The sequence below is a fragment of the Artemia franciscana genome, chromosome 5, assembly GCF_032884065.1.
Source record: "Artemia franciscana chromosome 5, ASM3288406v1, whole genome shotgun sequence".
NCBI lineage: Eukaryota > Metazoa > Arthropoda > Branchiopoda > Anostraca > Artemiidae > Artemia > Artemia franciscana.
This window is the reverse complement of record NC_088867.1, coordinates 34,541,561-34,559,263: the sequence shown is the minus strand read 5'-3', so window position 1 is coordinate 34,559,263 and position 17,703 is coordinate 34,541,561. Positions and strand designations below refer to the sequence as shown.

The 17,703-nt window shown below is 34.4% G+C and overlaps 1 protein-coding gene across 4 annotated transcripts in view; it reads left to right on the top strand.

The window, feature by feature from the left end:
• LOC136027318 (myosin-I heavy chain-like) overlaps positions 1–17,143 on the top strand; it is a 162,876-nt gene extending 145,733 nt beyond the window's left edge. For all 4 annotated transcript variants that reach the window (XM_065704442.1, XM_065704440.1, XM_065704443.1 and 1 more), the window contains 2 exons: positions 4,755–4,958; positions 13,277–17,143. In XM_065704442.1, the coding sequence (XP_065560514.1) occupies positions 4,755–4,958; positions 13,277–13,417 (345 nt within the window). In that variant the 3' untranslated portion in view covers positions 13,418–17,143. The remainder of the gene's footprint in view (positions 1–4,754; positions 4,959–13,276) is intronic.
• The last annotated feature ends 560 nt before the right edge of the window (positions 17,144–17,703 follow it).

The window sequence follows — 17,703 nt, the reverse complement described above, 5'->3', positions numbered from 1 at the left end:
AGTATTTAATTTTTCGGTATTCAATTTGAAATATAGCTATATATAGCAAGTTTTTTGTGAAATAATGTAAAATTATATAATAACTAGTTCCTGTTTTTTCATCTATTTGTAATAACTTTTGCTAGTATATTTTGGGACAATAAATCCAAAAATGAAATCAGTTTTTTCTTTATCAGCTATACTTATGAAATATAGCACTATCATATGCAATTATAGTTTAATAACATTTTAGAAATTAATTGTTATGTTAATTTTATATATCTTATCAATATGATCTCCTAGCCAAAAAATTAATGTCGTACTATATTTAATCTTTTACTGAGCCGGAGAAACAGCTTTAAGCTACATAATTGCTTTTGCGACAGTATTTCCTTTAGTATCTAATAAAGTAACATAACAAGCCAAAAAAACGAAGTGAGAAAAAAATTGACATACCCTTCTGTACTAAACCCATTAATATAACAGGGTGTCAGGATGACATCCTAACATCCTGAAGTCCTCAACACACGGAGATATCCTGCCTCGATTTACTTTAGAGACATACACACAAAACAAGGTTGGCAACTCTGAAAAGGGGAAAAACTGTTAGAATGCCCACCTACACACTCAACGACCAGATTTTTAATTTCCTTCGTACCCTACTGCGTCAGGTCTTACGACAACAGTATCCCACAGTCGATGTGATGGCTCATCATTTGTGTTTTCTGTGTTGTGTCTTTTTATGCTTTTTTTTTGTGCTTGTATTTGACGATAACCATGTTATTGTAGTGTGAAAAAGGGAACAAATAAAGATTATTATATTTTCCTTTTAATTAATTTTTTACCTCTTTTTACTTTATTTTACTTAGTATTATTATTTCACTAATTATTAATATTCTAACATTTACCCTATAATACTTACTCTACTATACTCTTTAATTACGAGAATGAGACTATTTTCACCTTAAACACTTTTAACAATTTAAACCATTGTTTAATTTGAAAATGGCTGACAAATAATTTAGTGTCTACTTAAGACTAAATTGCCATAAATTGTATTGTTGTCCGAAATATGGTGGCATCATTGTTATAAATCGTGGTATAAAATCAAATTTAGCTGCAGTCCGCAATGACTGTGCTTGGGTCTGCAATGTCGTGACGTGCCAGATGCGATTGTTTACTCTATTCGATTATGGTGAAAATGTAGGCTACTATAAGCAAAAAACGTGTATATTTGTACCATGGATATCTTACCCTACATGTGCAACCCTATATAGGGGGCAGGTTTTGGCCACTTTCCTGATAACTTAGAGTACCTATTCTTACTATTTTTACTTTGATAATGACGTTTGCATATTGCATAAATTAATTCTGTAAAACTGTACATATTAAGTACGTGTTCTGTCTGTTTGAAGAATAGAAACAAATAGAAGGCGTTGGGATAGAAACAGATAGTGTATTTTAGTGGGAGGGGGGGGGGGGTTCAGAAAAATTCAAATGAGAGAAAAGGTCTTTGGTGAAAATAGATTGTTTATTTCTGCCTTGTGTTTTGTTCTCCATTTTTTTTTTCGGAAAAAAAGGATACTTGCTTTTAAAGATATAACAGCTGTTCCTCACTTATTGTACTATTCACAGTTTTGAAATTAGAATTTGCATATATCTTTAACCACTATTTGCAGACAAATATATAGCTAAACTGTTCTCTGATACACTGTAAGACTGTTACACTGTTGCCACTTACACTGTAAGTGGCGAGAATAGTATCGAATCCCTATTTTCCCATATTAAAACTCCAAAAATCCAACTCTCTTTAGTTTCCCATTCTCTTTGCTCTAGCCTTCGAGTCCTTCTTCTCTTTTTTGACGTTTTAAATTTTGAATTTTTTTTTATATATTTTGGATAATGTAAAGTTTTCCTAGGTTCTCTAATTCTGTCGTAACACTGAACTAGTCTCGGGTTTAAAATGACTGAGCCCTTGGAAATAGCTGAGATTAAAATGAATAGTTGTTAATGTAAATCTAAAAATATTTTCCATCCATAATCTTTTCCCAAGAATTAATTGAACTCTTTATATTTTATTTTATCTTTCGTTATTTCTGTTTGATGCGTTTATTCGGTCATTTCTCTAGGCCGAGTTTTGTTTGTTTTTTGTTTATGCAAATCGCTGCTCTGTTCGTTGATTTCTTGGACCGTTTTTATAACTACATTTTCTCATATTTGGTCCTCGTCAATTTTGAGGAAAGTAAATAGTCGAAAAAATTAACTGCTGCATAATATGCACCCAAGCCCTGTGCAGTAAACTACATGAAAGGCATTTAACCCCACACAAACGAAAAACAAAAATTTAAACATCGATAATTAATACTAACAGTAATCCCTTAAGTCTTTTTCAAGATGTATTGATCAAAGAATGAAGCCAATAAAAAAAGTTGCACCTTATATAGTCTCAAATTAACTTTTAAAAGCTTCCCGCAACGAAAGCAAGCCCGCCTCTCTCCTAATTATTCTTGCACAATAGCTTCATTTGATGAACAAAATTAAATGGACGTAAATACTAATAATTTTTCATTTATGCAAGGGAGGAAATTCAGTCCCACGCAAGTCAAGATTTAAATTATTTTTAAAATGGTAACTATTGCTTGCAGCAACTTCCAAAGTCCTTTTATTTAGATTACAGTGACGAAAAACCGACGCCAGTAAAATCAAATTACAACCTTGAATAGTCCCAAGATTAACTTTGTTCAGTAAAAAGACCCCCCCCCTCCCCTTCTTAATTTTGTCCTTAAAATTCCCTTGTTGACAACACTAGATGGATATAAGTACAAACAAAGTTTCTCTTGTTATTAGAAACGTTATAAAATGCAATAATGGCCTTACAGAAAAGTACAATAAATACAGTTAGACAGAATTAGAAAAATTGTAAACAAAAGGATTAGCACAAAGGCTTAATAAACATTTTTGGGCAAAAAAGGATGATATCTTTTCATTATATTATAAAATTTCAAAATTAAATACGTGTAAAGTCGTTTTCTTACAATCATTCTGGAATCAAAGCGAATTACTGTTATGGCATGATATTTCAGGCAGGTCCCGAGCTTGGAGGCCCTCAGGGTACATGCTGACTTTAAAAACCAAAAAAAAATGATGCTAAAACGCTTTACAGAAGGAAAATCTTCCCTCCCCAAAAAGCCTTGGACAAAACTAAAAAGATTATTTTCTTCTATTTTTTTCGTTTTTTCGTTTATATCGATAGATGTATCAAGAGAATAGGCTTTTTGTACTGATTCAGATATATAAGACTCATTAAGTTTAGTGTTACCTATCAAAAGCTACGAGCCTTAGAAAATTTGCCTGATCTTCGTAGAAGAGGGGAAACACCCCAAAAGCTCAATAAATCTTAAGGAAAATCGCACCTGGGGGTTCAGCATATCAAAAACTCTAATGTAGAAGTTTCAAGCTCCCATCTTCAAAAGTGTGGAATTTTGCATTTTTTGGCAGAACAAAGATCACGATCTCATGTTAATTTGTTGTTGTTGTTCTTGTTTTTTTTTTTCGGGGTGATCGTATATAACCAACAGATGAAGAATACCGGGAGATAATTTGTAGATAGTATTTGTTAATGGGAAGTATACATACATTTTTTGCGGGGGGTATCTGCTTCGGGGGAAATTTCCCTTGGGGAAGGGAGTTTCTGGGTGTAGGGAAAATTTTACGCTCGGGAATTTGTCAGAATTCATACATGAAATTATTTGTATTTATCTTACTCTCTCTTTGTCGACTCAATTTGATAGGTGGAGATGTTCTGGGGGAGATTTTCCGTGAGAAAATTATCCAAGGGGAATTTTTCGGGGGAGGAACTTTCCACGGGGGGTAATATCCGTGAATAATTTCCACGAAGTAGGGATTCCGGCATTATTTGAAAAACGATCAGAAATCAAAATTTTTTCGAAATGAAAATGTGCTAAGGGGAATTTGTCAGGTGCAATTGTCCACAAGAAATTTTCTGTGAGAAATTTTCAGCGATGGTGGAGTTGTCGAGGAGAATTTCTAGGGGGAGGGCTTCTTTGTGGAGGACTTTTTTGTTGGGGGATGAATTTTCAAGGAAGGGGCAGCCGGATTTCCAAAATTTGAAAAATGATCAGAAATTAGGTAGTTTAAAAAAAAACAAGTTTTTCCAAGTGAAAGTAATGAATTAAATTGAAAACTTAAAACAAACAGAAATTATTCCATATATGAGGGAAGTTAACCCCTCCTGAATACCTCGCTCTTAACGCTAAAATTGGCTTTTTGACCCAATTCTTCAAGAACGACTCCTGAAACACAAGGGCCGTATAATTAGAGTAAGATACTTCTTTAAAGTACTAAAAAAAAATTAACATGAAGAGCGACCAATATAGGAGGGAGTATTCCCCTCAGATACGGAACAATTTCTATTTGTTTAAAGTTTTAATTTTACTCCTTACTTTCAGTTCAAAAAACTTTTTTTTAATTGTCAAAAAAGAGTGACTTGTATATTGTTTTTGGTTTTGATTTTTCTACTCATGTTTCTGTAACTTGATGTATTGTTTTAGTGACTTGTATATTGTTTTTGGTTTTTGGTTTGATTTTTCTACTCATGTTTTTACATCCAGTTGGCCAAAATCCCTATCACTGATCGTAAATCAGTGTGGCCTTCACTTCACTTTCAAACTTTTTTTTCACTTTATTTATTTTTTTAATCTCATTTATAATGTGTTTTTGTTTTCGTTTCACTAATTTTTCCATCATTTGTACAGCAATCTTTCACATCCAATTGGCCAAAATCCTTATGGCTTGCCGTGGATCACCGTGGCCTTCATTTTTTGGAATATAGAACCAGGAATATTCTATGTCACCATGATTACAAGAATGTTCTATCGTTTAGCCCAACACTTTCCTGTTTAATGGTTGTCACTGGCTCTGAGTCAAAACCGGCTAAAATTGTACTGAATACTAGTCAGGTAACAGTTTTAACATAGCTTCTATAGCCAGCTCTTAAAGTCCCGTCTTCATTCGTATTTTAATTAGTGAGTAACGATAATAACGATCACCCGACTTGGGTAATAATGTAAATGAGGGGGTAGCGGTTATAACGCCTGTTTAAATTTTCTTATTCGTTGTAGTACCAGATTTTAGGTTTAGAATGACTTTTCGTTCAGGGGGAAAGGAAGGCCTATGGTCTTTTATATTTTTTTATATTTTTTCTTTGTATTTTATATTTCTTACATTATTTTTTTTTACTTTATTTGTTTTCTTTTATATTTGTCTTTTACCAAGGAAACATTGCTCTCTTATAATTATCTTAATTAACAATTATTACTACAATGCGAAACCAACTTGGTCTCCGTAATGTATTTATTTTCCTGAAGTCTAAAATTGTTTTCCTTTCACTATTTTAATAGCGTATACGTTCAAATGAAAACCTGACTTTTCTTAATAAGAACTCATTTTGTTACCCCGCATTGTGATGCTGTAAATTTAAATCCTGAAGTTTAGATGGCGCAGATAATGCAATGGTGCACAGTTAGTATAAATGGCCCACAAAATCTTGAAATAAAATAGAAAAATAGAATATAAATAAAATGCTTGGAAATAGAAATAAAAATAAAAATAGAAAAAAATAAATAATAGAAAATAATAAAAAATATACAATAGAAATTAAAATAAAAAATAAAAATAAAAAATAGAAAAAATAGAAATTGGAAATCGAAATAGAAATAAAATGCTGTTAAAATAGAAAAGTCCGTCATCGAACCGTAGACCTTAGTTCCTCCTGTGCCGCCAGAGGCACCCAGGACATCCAGAAAGAGCCGACAGTCATCCCTCATATGTGCTGCTGCCCAGACGCCTTCCCATTCGAATTGAATATATTCGTAGAATATATTCTACGAATTTCTTCTTTAACAGCAATCGGCTGCCAAAATGTCGAACTGTTTACGGTTCGATCTAACCCTTCTGATGTTCAATCGTCAAACATTATGTCTGTTTAACCCTTTCCTGTTTGATTATCGTTGCTGGCTCTGCGTTGAATTGTGTTAAACACTGTGCCAAGTAATACTACTACTACTAACAACTCACTGCAGCACCAAGGCGCCTAAGGCCAACACAGCTATGCACGCTCCTCCTCCAACCTAATCAATTCAAAGCCTCCCTCTTTAGTTTCAATACAGCTGTAGTAAGCATATCTTAAGGGCTGTAAAAATGTACAATATAGACTTATTTTTTTTGCACCTCGCACTCCAATGCAGTAAATATAAATAATAAAAAAAATCTTGAAATTAAATAGAGAACTAAGATAACTCTTTATGTAATGTGTTCTACAAATTTCTTCTTTAATATTAAATGACTATTCAAACATTTACATTTAGTAAGGATTAGTACCAGTGCTAATCCTGGCTTAGGCAACCAGGTTTCAGTTGAAGATATAGTTTCCAATTCAAGGTCTGTGTCTCGTTTTTGTTCCTTAGCCTAGAATGTCCCATCCTTGTAATGATTGCTACAGAAAATGTGGAACTGGGTCATTCCAGTGTTCTAAGTGCAATGCATGGTTGCACCCAGCTTGTGCTGGCATCACAAAAAGTAGTCGCCTAAAAAACCCTAAATGGTTATGCGTACAGTGCCGATCAACAATGGTCGTAAATGACGAGATTATTACCAACGATAACCAACCTGAAGTGATCCAACCACCCGAGGTTAAAAAGCCTCACTTTATTTCTATTGAAGAAAATTCAACTAATTCCAAGGATAATCAACTGGAAGTTATCATTCCAATTGGTATTGTTAATTCCCCATCCGTACCTCGTGTTTCGAATAATGATAAAAATAGTTCCCCTGGATCGATTGATTCTGCAAAAATTACCACCTACCATCAACCCCAAATTACCCCACAAATTTCTTGCTCCAGTAAAGATGAAGTCACGTGCAATGCAAAAAAGGCTAGTGTGTTTGAGCCCCATACCTGTGAAGATTGCCTAAAAAAAGATGCAGAAATCGTCAATCTCAAGAAACGGATTATTAATCTCGAATTTCTTTATGATAGCTTATCTGATCTTTACGAGCGCCAGAATAGTAATCTCTTCAAGGACAAAGAAATGAAATTGTTAAAAGTCGGTTTTCAGCTCGCAATTGTTGAAGCTTTACATACTTTAAATTCCCCTACACAGCCCAGAATTCCTCATTTAGCTGATACTTCCGCAAATATTCATTACCAAAATTCTTCGGTTCATCAAGCAAGGGCTAGTGAACTTCCTTCGTCAGAATTTTCTCAAGGGATTAAAAAGGTTACGCAACCTAATCATACTGACCTCGCTTCAACCGAAGATAATGTATTGTTGAAATCCAGTGTTAACGACACATCTTTGAAAAGTGACAATGCAGTTGAACTGACAAGCGGAAATCCTTACACAATGCAATCAAATATTCAAAAAAATGAGCTTAATGATTTTACGCGCAATAAACCTAATGTGTGTTTTAACTTCTTAGATAGTAGATGTATTTCTAATAATTGTAAATATTTACACATTTGTAAATTTTTTGTTTTTAGCCGTTGTACAAATAATCTGTGTAAATACCCCCATGTTGATATTTGTAAAAAGTTTTCAAGTGGAAGGTGCTTTGGCTGTACAAAAGCTCATATTGAATCGCCAATTAAAGGTCGTAGTAGGCTCCACAAAACTGGGCTGCCCAGAAGCCACCTTAATCCTGCTAAATCTACTAAGCATTTTAAGTCGTGTAATTTTGCTCATGTATCATCAGACGCGGGGGGTAGGTTTAAAACCCAACCTTTTTTAGGGCAGCGTCGAAGGCACTCACGACCCCCTCCTCCCCTTGGTCAGGTTCCTGTCGACTTTCATTCTTATCCCCCTGCATTCTCAGATCAACAATTAATAAACCCTTCCCGATTACATACTCCCCCTCCTTACCCCTTGTTATCTCCTCTCCCTCTCCGTATACAGAAGTCATATTTCCTTCCCCCTTACAGTATGCTGCCCCATACCCTCCCTACTCCGCCGCAAACCAGCAATTTCTTGACGGACATGAATCACTATTCCCACCCAGCCCCCCTTTCCCAGCACCTTACGAAACCCCAGCCCATTCGTTTTATCCCTCGTGCCTACCCTGTAAACGTGACTCAGGTCTGAGACTTTTTCCGTCCAATAATTGTCATATAATAAGTCCTCGTGCTTCGTCCATATCCTTGCCCGTCCCCCCACATCCAAATCCCCAAAGCAAATCCTTCTCTTACCTTTCTTCTCCAAAGCATAATAAAATTAAATTAAAACCCTACCCCCCAGGAAATTCTCAAACCCATCAAGTTTCCCTGTCGCGATTCCCCAATCGGTTTGTTTTTCCTAAGCTTTTAGTTACTAGTGCTGAAAGTCTTAATTTTGAAAAGCTTTCTGAACTCGAGGTGGTTTCAGAATCACATTTGATAGATATTATAGCTGTTACTGAAGTTCAATCCCATGACCCAGGGTCCCTACACCTGACAAATTATTCAGAGTTTATTAAACTCCGTCCTTCAGACCACCCACTCGGGAAAAAAGGTGGTGGAGTTCTGTTTTTTACTAAGAGTCACCTTTACCCAAAGGTTATTCTAGTCCCTAACTTATCCGAGTATGATGAAATCCTCTGGCTAAGTGTTAGACCAAAAGTACTCCCTCGTCCATTTAGTATTATTGTAATAGCTGTTTTCTATTACTCCCCAAATCAAAATATCGAGTCAAAACGTAATTTTATCCAGCAATTACAGGCAAGTGCTGATTTTGTTATTTCTAAGTACCCCAATGCTGGCCTTTTTTTAGTTGGCGATGCCAATGACCTTAAAATGGATTCCTTGTGTGCTTCACTTAAAGTAAAGCAAATTGTTAAAACACCGACGACTCGGGGAAATACCTCTCTTGATGTTATTTTAACTAATATGTATAATTTTTACACCCCTCCCTCAACTTTGCCCCCATTAGGTGGGAGTTATCATCTTTCCATTCTTTTGTCCCCCTCCTCAACTTTTAAGCATACTTTCTCAAAGACTTATAGCACTTACCGCCCCCTTCAAAATTCTGGTCTTCTTTCTTTTGGTATGTGGCTGAGTACTGAAGATTGGTCCGACATTTATAGCTTACAAAACCTTGATGAGAAAACAGCCACGTTTCATAAAAAGCTAATTGATAAATATCAAATTTGTTTCCCAGAAAAAAGGTTTAAAAGGTGCTCAAGTGACAAACCCTTTATTAATCAAACAATAAAATCGCTAATTAGAACCAAATTGAAGCTGTTTAAGAATGGTAAACTCGATCAAGCCAATATATTAAGAAAATCAATTAAAAGAGAAATTCGTAAATTGGCACGATCATACTACAAAAATAAGATCGAAGAATTGTTCACTAATAAGCCAAAAAACTGGTATTCCGAGGTTAAAAAGCTATTTGGCAGGAGTCTTGACCAGCTTAATTTCAACTTACCAGAGCCCCCTGATGTTACTGCAAATAGTCTAAATAAATTTTTCGCTTCCATTGTCCAGAGCCTTCCAGCATTGCCAATCCAATTATCAACAGGAGCCCCATCCCCTCTTTTCCCGACTGTTTCCCCGTCTGAGATTGAAAGAAGAATTGATAAACTAAGAAAGACAAGTGTTTGTCCTTTGGATATCCCATTTCCTCTTATTAGAGCCTTCGGTGATTTCCTGTCTAAGCCCTTGTCTGTCCTGTTTAACGAAATTACTAAGTCTGGGCAAATTCCAACAATTTGGAAACAGGGTTTTATTACCCCTTTGAAAAAGAAAAACGGAAAGCCTGGCTTTGATGGCGTTCGACCTATTACGCTTACTCCTATTTTTTCAAAATTGTATGAAGGATTCCTTGCAGATTTGCTAAAGGAAAAAATCCTACCTCTTACTGACCTGAAACAATTTGGAAACCTAAAATCAACTTCTACTTCCCACTACCTCGTTTCTCTTATTGACCACATCGGGAAAATCCTCGAAAAACCTAATTCCTGGCTAAACTTAATTTCTATTGACCTTCAGAAAGCCTTTGACCTTGTTAACCACAATATTTTAATTGAGAAACTAGAAAGCGAGTTCAATATCGAACCCTTACTGGTAAAATTGGTTGCCTCCTTTTTAACAAATAGATCACAGGTGGTTAAATACCAGAACCATTACTCAAATCCTCTCCCTATCTACAATGGCATACCCCAAGGAACTCTCCTAGGCCCCCTCCTTTTTTCAGTCATGGTTAACAGCCTAGCGAAGGAAGTTCCAGACCGTTGGAAATTTGTTGATGACCTAACGATTGTTGAAAGTTGCTTCAGAAATTTACTAAGTGACCCTATGAGTATTCTCAATGAAATTGGAAGTGAGGCTTTGGACCTAGATATGACCGTAAACCCCTCTAAGTCCATGATAATGCCGATTTGTTTCCTCAAATCCTCGCCCTGTTTTCTTAATCCTATCCCTCCTGAAATTTATGCATCCTCGGTTAAATTACTTGGAGTCACAATTTCTTCAAATTTAAAGTGGGATATCCACGTTAAAGATATCATCCATAAAGCTAATGCGTCTATCGCCCTCCTTAAGCTCCTAAATAAATATAGCGTCCCCCCTTCTCACTCCTTAAGGTTGTACACGTCTTTTGTCCGTCCGCATCTTGAATATGCTTGTCCAGTTTGGCACCCTGGCATCTCCCGTGAAGAATCAGACAAAATTGAGTCAATCCAAAAAAGAGCCTTGCGAATAATTTTCAAAGAAGGCAAGGTGCCTTACTCTCTGCTCCTAAAAAAAGCTAGTTTGGAAACCCTTGAGCGAAGGAGGTCGTCGTTGTGCCTCCGTTTTTCAAAAAATGCAATAACGAACCCTCGGACGGCAAATATTTTCCCCAAACGTCACTCACCATCCAGATTACGACAGCCTCGAGCTGTTTCTGAGCCTATCCCAGTTTTGTCTCCCATTCGCTGCGTTACTTCCAGATATGAAAAAACCTTTGTCCCCTTCATCACAGAAAAAATAAATAAAATAGCCAACTAGTTTCTCCCCCCCTTCTTTTTTTTTGTGAGGTGCTTTAGGTCGTTACACTAATTTGCTTGCCTCCCGCTGTTTTGGTTTAGTTTCCCTTTTAATTCATATGTGTTTTTCGTGTGTTTTATGCTTCGTTCTTTTTTTGTGAGTTTTTGGACTTTTTTTTAGTGTCCCTTTTAATTTGTAGATATATATGTTTATTTCTTGTTCATTTCTGTGTTATTATACTTTTTTGTCCCCTTTCCTTTTTTTTCTGACTTATATATTTATTTATTTGACTCATAATTTGATTATTTATTATTATTAGCTTTGTGTTTTTTGCATTGTTTGATTTATTAGTCGACTCCGAAGTCCGAATTCGGCCCTTTGAGGGCTTGTGATAGTGATTTTTTTGAAATAAATATCTTATCTTATCTCTCACACCTCCTGATGCTCAATTTTCAAACGTTTTGTCCGTTTAGCCCTTTCCTCTTTGATGATCGTTACTGGCTTTAAATCGAAAAAGGCAAATATTATATTTAACGCAATTAAAGGAATGGTTTTATCCAAGGGCTGTACAGATGCGGCGTCCGACACTTACACCTCCTGATGCTCAATTTTCAAACGTTTTGTCCGTTTAGCCCTTTCCTCTTTGATGATCGTTACTGGCTTTAAATCGAAAGTGGCAAACATTATATTAGACGATATTAAAATAACTGTTTATTCAAGGGTTGAACAGATGTGGCGTTTCCTTCCAACGTTTTAAAAGCGCATGAATGCGAAAAACAAACTGGCTTTTTACAAAAAAGAAGCTTTTTTGACAAATGTTTCTAATATTGGCTATCTTTGTACAGTAAAGGTGAAATGACAGTATCTTGAAATGAAATAGAAACAACATTATAACCCGTCATTGAAGGCAAGTAACGCTATCTATTAATTTCTTCTGGAATAGTTAGCGACATTTTAATTTTTGAATTTAAACAACAGGGATTTTGCTTAAATATTATTATATATCAAATATTATCAATATATCAAAATATTAAAGACAAAAGCTGTACTAGACCGGAAATTCATAAGGTTGTATTGCAGGAGGACACAAAATCTCTCCTTAGAAAATCAAAGCGATGAATTTTGGCTCTTTAAGTCATTGATTTAAAGGATGCAATAAATAGCGCATTTTTTTAAGGTTTTTAACCATGGCACCACTAAATATTGAATTCTAAATTGAAAATAGATCGTTATTTGTCGGGGTTGGGGTGTAGAGAGTATCATCCGAGCGGCACTTGTTATAATTGTAGAGCAAACAATGTCTAGATATAATGACGTTATATGACGTAAGAACTACAATGACGTAAGAACTACTGTCTTGGACATGTTTATTCTACAAAGATCAAGGTTATACTAAAACAGCAGCTGTAGTTTTGTCAGGTGGGCTATCCAGACAATATTTTGTCAAGAGAAGAAAAAATCTACTGCGAAACCCATCCCAGGCAACCGTAAACATGGCGAAACTTAATCGAGGAAACTTAATTCCAGACGAAGTTCAACAACCCAGCACTCCTCAATCCAGTAAAGCTCATCATCTATAAATTTGCCAATTCACTAAGCTGCCTATATCTGCTCGATTCTATGCCTACAGAAGTTTAGCCTGGGTTATTATAGCATTTTTAATGAATCGAAGTTTAAATATGGTAAATTTCAATCAGAAAATTTTCTGAAAACAATTAGTAAATTTTCGCTATCACGTGAAAATCTTTACAGATTTGTTTGTGGCAGGGTTCAATATTTTAATGACTTTCTATGTATTTATATTAAACAAAGAAGAAAAATCCAATTTTCATAAGTAAATAAACAAAAAAGTTATAGAAAACTTAAACTGATCCTTACAAAAGACATATACAATTATAGTAAAGTCAAATCATCACAAGAAAAAAAAAATGGGATTCATATTTAGAAAAATGATTTCTCATCATTTAATTTTTAGAATATATCATATGATTCTGAAATAAATAACATTAATTGGAAGACACCCCTTTCAAAATTAAAGGAAATTCCAGTTCCAAAATTTTTTAGAAGCAGTATCTCCCCCCTCCCCCGCCAGATTTTGGATACTCCTATTTTATTTTTAAATCTATTACACCTGCATACAATCGACTAAAAATTTGACCCGCGCAACATAGCTCAAATCCTTTATAGATGTCTTTTTAGTCGCTAAACATTCCCTTGTTTTTTTTGTTTGTTTTTTTATTTAAATAAAAGCCATTAATAAAAGGATTTATCTTGCAGGCCTTCCAGATAGCCAACTTAGTTCGAGAATATTGCGAGATTTTACAGCCAAACGGTGTGGTTCTTTTAAATGGGCATCCCGCCTTTGACTCTGACTCGGGATCTGTTCGTGGGTCCGTATCAGCAGGATCTACTAGTTAATATTAATGCTATAAGTAGCATCAAGAATTGTTTACGATTATTGAACTCTTTGTTTATATACCAAATGTTTATTTTAATGATCAACGCTCTTCGGGGTTTCCACTGAACCAGTGGGTCTGTGGACCAGCAAACATATTTCGAAGACTTGCTCAACTACTGTCACTAATTAATAGAATTTGAAGGACGGTCCAGTTAAATCAAGTCCTTATACCCATTGATACCTGATTGGGCTAATTTCAGAAATTTTGAAATTCAACTAAAATTTAGATTCAAATTATGAATTTTCGTCAAACACATTATTCATAAACATATTATATGTTCAAGTGAAAAACGTCTATTTTTCTGCTGATTTGGGATAGATGACTTATGTTAGCCTTTTTACTTTAAGTAAAAATTTGCTGTTTTATCCCATTCTGAAGGCCTGAAAGAACAATTGTTATTCAAAAACTACTTTGAATAACCAGAATAAATTAATAGCAAGAGAACTATTTAAATTAGATTTTCATAACTGAGTTTTTTTGTCAGGGCTTTTCCTGGGAGGTGAGGGGGTATGATGTGTGTGTATCTTAATTATTTTGTTTATTTTTGTTTTTTGTATTATCTGCTGTCTTCCAAAATTTATCGGGTATTTCTATAGAGCATATGAAACTTGATTAATGGGGTTTCCTCGTGTTAATGGCCAACTCAGATGACAGTAAAGACTTGGGCATATTTGAATAGCCAGTGGGCAATCTTCATTGTTAAATAGTGACGTTTGAATCAGGACAAGGAAATATAGGGTGGTAAACATCCCTTAAAAAATGCATTTAGTGGTCTTGCACTTACACAGAGGGATGGTTTTTTAGCCCTGTCACAGCGATGGAGATACATTTCTTCGTGTTTTTCTCCCCTATTATACATGAATGGTGCAATATTAAAACAGATGAATATGACAGATCTTGGCAGTGGTTCTCAGCATTGGAAACAAAGGCCTACCTTCAAAATCCCTAAGCCCTATTCTGCAATCATATCTTCAGATTTTATGTTAAAACATTAACTTTTTCAAAAATTCTCTACGAAATATCTCTTCTAATTTTCATTTACTCTTCCATGGATAGAACATTAAACTTGTAATGCAAATTTCCTGTGAAACTAAAAAAATTGACCCCTTTGAAGCTTGGGATCTGAGGATTCCTCCCCAGGTTACGGCCATGGTTAATCTTCTTTTCCGTTTCATCTATACATATGAGACTTTCATCTATATATATGAGACTTCCAGAATCAATTGGTTGTCCCTAAATTTTATATCAACTTAGGTCTGTGTGCCTTGTGGATAAGGACACCCCAATAATAATAGATATATCTGTATGTTTTGAATTGCCAAAGAAACGTGTGGACTCGTTGTCGAACACCCTCTCTGTGGGCAACCGAAGACACCACTGGAACAAGAAGAATACACTATATTTATAATGAAAGTACTCCCCACCTGTAGTAAAAGCTCCCCAACCTGTGATAGTCTTTTATAAACAATTGGGAAATTAAAAGCGAAGGTTTGGTCTGCATCCTTGAGGCCGTTGCTGGTTCCATTAGCAGACAAGAATCTCCTTCGGATTTCGTTTCTACAAGGCGTCACGAGAAACTGGCTCTAGCGAATGCTATTTGTTCCAGCAAAAAGCAATGTCTTCAATTTTAAATAATGAGGTTCAAAGCAAGATTCAAATTTTTCCACACGATGGCAACATGATTTTCAGTATCAAATTTTGTTGTCACTGCAGATTTATGTAATAATAAAAGAATCCGAATCCGAGGACTAAATATCTTCTTATGTTCCTTGATCTGGGCAACTTCAAGTCCAAAAGTAGTTTACTTTCTGAGTTGCCATTCAACAAAAGTTGCCTCAACTGACACTGGTCCGCAAAATACTCATTGGGAAGCAAAGATATAGAAGACAGTCAAGACATTTTTATATTTTTAGGCCATTCATTTTATAAACCTCCTCCCCCTTCTTTGCTTAGATATGATCATTGAAATTGTATCAGGATGTGTAATCAAGTTAAATTAAGTTTTAAATCTGTTAAATTTTCTCATTTGTCACTCACGGTTTTTTAGGATACTAGACAGTCAATACTGGCCCGCAGATCACTGGTTAAAGAGTGAGAGAATATGTTGTGCGCATTTATAGACAGTCATTTAAGATAATTTTGGTTCTATTTACTCGGTATATTTTATTCTTTTATCAATTTTATTTCAAGTTTAGTTGTAAGTAATTATAGCTGAAAGTGTGAGTGTTTCACGCCGAAAGCCGATGAAAACGATATATAAAACATCACCTTATTCTGCAATGGAAGCGCTTCAATATTTCCTCCAATATAATATATGATCTTTTATATCATTGCGTTTTTTTCTGATAATAAGATGAACTTTCAGACTTTTCCTCTTCTTCTGCTTCAAATTTCTTTTTCTGTTCTTTATTTCCTATGGAATTACTAAGAAGAATTTCTCCTTTCTTAGAATTTCCTGGAGAATTTCTTATTGCATCCTGGGTATTTTTTACCAAATTTTATCTCCCCATAACAGTCGTCTTGATAGATGTCCTTGAGGAAGGCTCGTATTAAAAGAGGATATATAAGTGTCTGCTTTTTTAAGTTTCGTTTTTATTTACTACTGCCAAACAGTTCAATTTCTATGAGGGTAATCTATCTGAACTCCTTTATTATGGGAACTATTGTTAGAAATTCTTAGAAAAAATCTAGCTAGGCTCTTAGAAAAAAAATGAAAATTGGTGCCATAATATATGCTGTCATTTATAAATTTAAATTCTAGGTTCCATTTTTCAGTGTATATTTTGTTTTGGTAATGTTTAGATCTTCTTGTTTCTATGTTTCTCTATTTTTGTTGTTGTATATTTCTATTTAACTTTAAATTTTTCATTTATTTCTGTTTTGTATTGCTACATCCCACCTCTCTTAAGTACTCTATCGTATTTGCTTTTCTCATATTACATTTTGCCTAGTCAATTTTTAACTGCATTGTTTGGATTTTAATTTTTGACTTTGTCTTTATTGTTATGTTACATTCCGCTTTTTATTGAAGATGTTGGGCCGAAAGCTTAAATCTACTTTTTGAAAAATAAAGCTTTTGATTTCACTGGCTTTTATCAGTTTCCCTTTTTTTACCTTTATCCTTTTCGGGTTTGAAAGAATAAGCTTTTATTTTATTTTATTGGTTGATTGTCAATAAAACCTTTACCCAAAAATTATATAAACAATAACAGGAAAAACTTCTTTGTATCAAGATCCTATTCGTAACCTAACTTAACCTAACCTAACACAATTTTTTTCTTTAAGTCTACTTTTTCAATTTAACCTTAACACTTTTTCTTGTTAATTTCCGTGCTTTCCGGATAGGAATCAGAAAAAAAAACTACACAACTAACAGAAGTGCTGATAAAATTTTGAATGTTTCAAATACTTCTTCTTATCAACTTTTCTTTTTTAGTTTGTTTCATTTTATTTTTGTATTTGATTTGGTTTTAACATATTGTTTTTTATCCTTTTTTTCTGTTTTGTCTTAGCGTCAAAAAAGCTTACCACAAAACCCAGAAATACAAGAACTAAGACGTGCATCTACAAGTGTTCACAAAATTCTGTCTTGTCTTCTTACACTTTTTAATGAAGTCTGCTCTGTAAATTTGTTTTAATTTTGTTTAATTCTTCGATTTAGTTTCACCATTTGTGTTGCTACTTTTCTATCTTTTGTGGCATTGACACAAAGTATCTTGACACAAAATAAGAAATGACAAGATAACTTTTTCTTTGCATCTTGATGCAAGCTAATACTTGCTTTTAACAAATTGCCTTTGTAATTAATTGTTTTGTTTTATTTAATCCTTTGATTTAATTTTAATACTCTTACCAACAATTGGGAAACGTATTATTAATTAGGAAAAATGTCCTTTTTTCAACAATTTTCAGTATATCTCAGTCTAAAAGTTATATAAATCAAACTCCAAAAATAAAACTGGGTCGACGAGTAGAGTGGAGTCTCAACTATGGAATGATATCAAAATTGGAGTATATTGATGATATATTTAAATTGCAGGATTGCAGGAAAAGAGTATAATAAAATTGCATAGGTAACATAAACCTTTCTAAAGGACTAAACAAAAAAAAACAAAAAAAAGTAAAAGGTTTCCCTAAATGAAAGTAAAGAGCGACAATTTAAAACAAACAAAGACTATCTCTTCTATGAAGGTGTCTGCCCCCTCCTCAACTTATTGCTCTCGACAATGAAGTTTTAATAGTGTT